The sequence below is a fragment of the Cyprinus carpio genome, chromosome A22, assembly GCF_018340385.1.
Source record: "Cyprinus carpio isolate SPL01 chromosome A22, ASM1834038v1, whole genome shotgun sequence".
NCBI lineage: Eukaryota > Metazoa > Chordata > Actinopteri > Cypriniformes > Cyprinidae > Cyprinus > Cyprinus carpio.
In genome coordinates, this window is record NC_056593.1 from 6,973,026 (window position 1) to 6,979,025 (window position 6,000).

Below are 6,000 nucleotides of genomic sequence, written 5' to 3' on the forward strand. Positions count from 1 at the left end.
AACTTTTCTCAATAAAAAATAACTTTCTCTTATTCTTGCCAAAAAACTCACTTGCGCTGCAGCAGACAGATCTTTGCATATCATCAGTTTTAAGGATCTTAAACTCTGTTTCTAATCTCTTAGGTTCTGTTGGGGTTTTTATGTTCCTGTTCACCGGCTGGTGTGTGAGTGGGATTTAGTTTGACAGGAACTTTCAGTGCCCCCTGCTGCCTTTAAATACTCGCAAAAGTTTCTGAAGAACTCCTGGGGACTTGACCTGAGGGGACAACTCTTTCACTGGATTACCCAGCTAGATTACTCGCAGGTGACACGAGGCGTAGATAAAAACATACAAGACGTGGATTAGAGGATTCATTTATTCACTTTGTTATCAAAGTTCTTGAAATCTGCAGCGAAAAACTTTGAAGCTTTACTGAAATGAATGAATAAATGATTATGAATATACCTGCAGATATTGCTAATAAAACCTTCTTTTGGCTGTATGACAAACTAAAAATGAGTAGGCTATAAGTTTAATAAAAGTTTGAAAACTTAAAGTTTAGGATTGGAAAACTGTGAATGTGTCATTTTAGCAATTATGGATTATTATGCTAGATCAGAGCTTGTCTGTTTCACTCTGAGATTAGAAATTTGCATTAAGGTTTCTAAAAATGAAGCAACATTTGGATAAATGCATTTTTGCATGCCTTATTTGCAAGACAAATCCATTCTGAAAAATGACAATTTGGCATAAGCAAAAGGACATAAATTAACTTACAAAGTAAATATGATCGCTATGCTGTTGCTGTTCATCTAGATGAAATGCTTTAAATGTAACCATATATTCCTGTTCTTTAAGAATGTTTACACAGTAAAAAGAGCAAAAGAACGCAAAGACAAAATCCTTACAAGTAACAAGACGTGCCATATATATAACGCTTATATGTTAAAAAACAAAGCAATTGCATTGCATTTGGTCATTTGAAAATGAATGTGTCATTGTCTTCTGACACATTCAATCTAGAAAACGATTCTCAGACTTTGCTTTGCATGGGCATGAGAACTGGACATCAGTAAATGCCTGCAAACCCACCACCATAAATCTCAGTGTAACAGAGTTGATGGTATTTTCTTGGAAATCAGTTTAACTGCTGCTTTAAAAAAAAACACTTTTTAGTTGCATCTTCAAAGCCACACGAATTCTGTCTCAAGTAATTTCGGCTGTTCCTCTCTTATAGTTTGGAATGTCTGTCGTTTCTTCCGCCAGTTTTCAATGAAAAGAATAAGAATCATTTAACATTCAGTATAGGTAATACAATAGCAGAGTAAAAGAGAGTGTTTTCAAACTTACTCATACAGGTGTTAATAGTGTTGCAAACAGTTAAGTGTTTTTTCCACATTTTTACTTTCACTCTTCCAGTACTTACGATTGGTCAATTGATTCTGTCAGTCTCAATTACTAACACTGATTTGAGCATTCAGAATCTGGGGGAGAAGCAAACAGGTATAAACGTCACATTGCGCAACAACAGACTTCAGATTCCTGTCTAAATTTAGGAGCGATCACCACCCTGAGTTTTTTGAGAATCATAGTACATTTGAAAAGGCAGTATGAGAATTCATGCTTTTATGAAAAAAGCTGAAATGCATTTTGCATTTTTGATGAGTTTATTACTTCTTTGAGATGGTTAACAGGTTGATGTTTTGTGTGTGAGTGTGTGTGTGTGTGTGTGTGTGTGTGTAATAGATTTGTTAATGTTTGTTAAAACTTGTTTACCATGTGAATTAAAATGCTAGAGGAGAAGGTTAAATTGATTAAAAAAAAATTCCAGTAAAAATGCATTTCAGTCATAGCTGTGAAACAACATACATACGATATACTCTTTTCTACAGACATACGATATACAAATAGATACAAATAGCTTTTAAGCCAAGTTTAAAAGAATTCAATATATTAAACAGCATTTTAAACCATCTAGAACGTACATTTTTGAGTTTTAATTGAGTCAAATTCCTTTGTGAGTAACATTAAGACATTATATATTTTAAAACAACCTTTGGGTTTTACATTGTTTTTAATTATTATATTTCACATCCACACTATTATCATGTATTTTACATTTAACACAGCTAGGAGGTTGAATCCAATTGAACATATATATATATATATATATAGTTACACTAAAAAACAATACAGCAAACCACAGAGATGTGTTAGAAAACAATTCATCAGGTACAAATGCAGTAAATCCAGATAGCTTGTCAAATCAGCAGACGTCACCCTAGAAATGACCCATGATTCAAGTTGTTCCCTGTTACAGTCTTAATCTAGGTGGATTTGTAAGCAGATCACCCTGATGAGTTCAGGCAGCTCGCTGTAGTTCAACCTCTGAACCGTAGATGGATGACTCTGGAAACTGTGCTGGTTTAACCCGCTTTTCCTGATGCTCCAGACATCTTGTTCTACAATCCTGAAAGCTCACAGCAGCAATGACAACAACGGCGAGGAATGTGAGCAGAACTAAAGATGAAAACTAATAAAACACACACACACACACACACACACACACACACACACACAAATATGATATATAAATATATACTTTATATATACAGTTGATTTAAAACATTTACAGTAGACTCACTCTTGAGTAGAAAATGATTTTTTCGGTCAGTTCCAGCAGTTTTGTTCCATTCACTTTGCCGTCCCTTATTCCCGTGGGTTTGCACCATTTAATCTGGAGCTCTTCATCCAAGATGTAATCTCCTTCCCAGTGTGCCATGCCACACGCAACATATTCACCCTCAAACAGCAACAGAAACATCCACAATGCAGATGGAATCAGACTAAATAAAAATATCCCAGCACAATGAGAGGATGAACGTCTGCAGGGTCTTTGGATGAACATCATCATAGTCAGAGCTAGAAGAGCAGGTCCAAGAAAGATGAAGCTGATCAGCACCATGTTAAACCCAGGGTTACATGGGCATGAAAATTCCCGATCCATTAACTTCTCCAGACCAATCAATGCTAAGCTAAAATGCAGTGCACCAAAAGAAGCTGTATTTCTTTCTGGTTTATCAGAATTATTCGAAAACAACTCCATCTTTCTTGGACAACAAGAAACCGGCTTACTTCAGACCCACTGAAGGACTGAGACCTGTTAAATAGAACATGTATATTTGTTCACAGAACAACGTGTAACAGCGAATCTCATATACAGCAATTCCGGATCTTTATTATTAACTATTTACTTGTTCATTAATCCTAAAATATGAGACAAGTGACATTGAAAAAGAACAATGGAAACCATTCATGCGAACGGGAGTAAACTTCATTCTTTTAGATTGGGAGTCATTCAAAAATGCTCCATTGAAATAAATTCAATGAAATTCATCAGAACCAAATGATTTAGTGTTTGTCCAACAAAATTAAAACAAACAGCATTATCCCATATCATAGTACAGGACAGCATACAGCAGATATTTACACTAAATCGTATAGTGCTGCTTTGTTAGGTTAATGGAACAACAACATAAAAAGGCAAGGTAAAATGCTGGTCTCTCTCTCTTGTTCTCACTTGCAGAGTGCATGCTGGGAGTGAGTGGGGTGTTTGTGAGTGAGTGTATGTTGCGTTTCTCATTCTTGAGTTTCCTTTTTTCTACCTTTTCCCTCTCCTTTTGTTTTTTCTTTTGTATAGTTTAAGCACGGTTTGGGGGGTTTTTAGGGGTTTGTAAGGGGTTGGATTTTGGGCGTGTGGAAAGCATGGCGGGAGCGGGTTCGTGGGGTTTGAGTTCACTCATGCATTACTAATGCATTGGTCATAAATACCCACAACGGCAAGCAACAAGGCACTGAAGACAGTGATCACAACATAAATTGCATACTGAAAGAAGAAGAAGAAGAAAAAAAAAAAAACAAGAGTTGAATGTATGTCGTGTTTTTTGTATGTCAGATGTAATTCATGTTATTTACCTGAGACTGATGAATATATTTGCAAATCAAAATTCGTAGCTCGGTCTCATTTCACATCCCCGAGATATGTTTACACTGTGACTTGTTTAGCTCAAAATCATGAACATAAACTCCCTTCCATTCTGTCATGGCACAAGCAATTTAATCTCCATCAAATAACAACATGAAGATCCACATTACAGATGGAATCAGGTGAGATATGAGACCTTTAGGACAGAAGTAAGTCAGAATTCTGAGTTTTTATTATTATTATTATTATTAATTATTATTATTATTATTATTATTATTTTGCAATTATGATTTTTTTTCTCTTGCAGTTCTGAGAAGAAAATTCTAAATTGTAAGGGAAAAAAAAAAACATGTAAACATAGGACAGAATGTACAATGTATAAATAAATAAATAAATAAATAAATAAATAAATAAAATGGATTACTACACTGTGAATTTTTTTTTTTTTTTTTTTTTTAGCTGCTTTCACCCAGACATCATATTCTTCTTCCAACTTTCACTTTCCTTCAATATCTTCGTTTTTATTGTTATTACTGACATTAACTTGAAATATTTGTCATTACTTATAGCCTGTAATAGGTTAGTTTAATGGTTAGTTTCAAAAAAATGTGAACTCTCACCACCCTACTGCTAACCTTACTACCTCAGAGAGCATTAAAAAAACATTACAAGTCAAGCCAGCCGCTGTGGTCCATTAATAAGGACAAAATCGACTTGCTGAATATTTGCCTTTTCTTGAATCATGCCATAAAATCATAAATAACAGCCTACCTTTAACTAGTCTGAACTAACTTCAATGTTTGCAACTACCAGAGTCTGCTGCACAGAGCTCTATATATGTGTACCATGTGTTCTTTTTTCCATTTGTAAAATAGGAAAACACACATTCTTTTTACCACACTCCTCTTTACTTCATGGGACATTGCAACCCAACATTTGGCAGCAGACATATATTATGGTTTAAAACTAAAAATGCCTGCATGCGCACAAGTGTTGGCCTTTTCTTTCTTTCTTTCTTTTTTTTTTTTTTTTTTTTTTGGAATCAGCTGTGACAGAAGACATGGCCAGGTGTTTGGCTGATTCTATATCACTTTGAATGGGAAACTTTTAACATGAAAACATTACATACATCAATGTAAAGTTTTAGGAATTTTGAAGTTTTTAAGATTTTTTTTTTAATTTTTTTATTTTTTTAATCTAGCCCTAGAAAAATATCAATAAACAAATGAAAAAGACCAATATTGTTGCTTTACAAGCCACTATTTTTCCCCCTTTCTTAAACACCTTGCTCCTATGCCTTTTCTTATAAATAATCAAATAATGCTTTTACCCCTAATTAGTTATTATGCTTATGTTATATGCCCTTATTATGCCAAATCCAGCTCCAGTTTTAACGGATTGGTGAGTCAAGCACCCACTTCTTAAGACTTCAGAGAAGTTTTTAGCCTCTAAGCTATAAGTGTTTAAGTTTTCACACCTCTTGCTGAATCCTTTAGGTTCTGCACATGCTTTGGTTTTCCAATATGTTTTGTACTTTTGAGCTCTTCCTTAGTGGCTGTATGTTGAGACAGAGGGGACTCATATTACATAAGTTGCAAACATTCATTCATGATTAAGAATGGAACATAACACTTTTTTTGTAATAAACTTTTGTAAATCTTTAATAAAGTAATAAATAATGAGTTACATGACTTGAAGATATTTCATACTAACAGATTTGTTTCAGGAGCAAACTTACTGGTTACTAATATGACTTGTGTTTGTGAGTGTTTGTTTGTGTCAATGTAAAAAATATGTGACTTGATTAACCACATTTTAGCTTTTGTGTTTACCGAATTGCTGATTGAAAACATTGTAAACAGGAAATGTAACTTCATATAAAAAATATAAAGCATTAACACTTCCCTATAGCCTACACAAGGCTACTTGCTGAATGTCCGCCATCAGTTTCAAGATGACTGGACTTTTAGAAACGAGATGATTAGTGTGATTTTAAACAGTGAAGTGAAGATCAATCACTGAATTAAATCATTCT

At 34.2% G+C, this 6,000-nt stretch overlaps 1 protein-coding gene across 1 annotated transcript; it reads right to left on the reverse strand.

Annotated features, from left to right (window-relative positions):
• Positions 1–2,253: 2,253 nt before the first annotated feature.
• LOC122134863 lies at positions 2,254–3,137 on the reverse strand. Its single transcript, XM_042711758.1, has 2 exons — positions 2,625–3,137; positions 2,254–2,513 (listed from the first exon to the last, which is right to left on the reverse strand). Exons 1-2 carry the CDS (start codon positions 3,084–3,086, stop codon positions 2,343–2,345), a joined length of 633 nt encoding a protein of 210 aa, XP_042567692.1. The 5' UTR covers positions 3,087–3,137; the 3' UTR covers positions 2,254–2,342.
• Between the last annotated feature and the right edge of the window lie 2,863 nt (positions 3,138–6,000).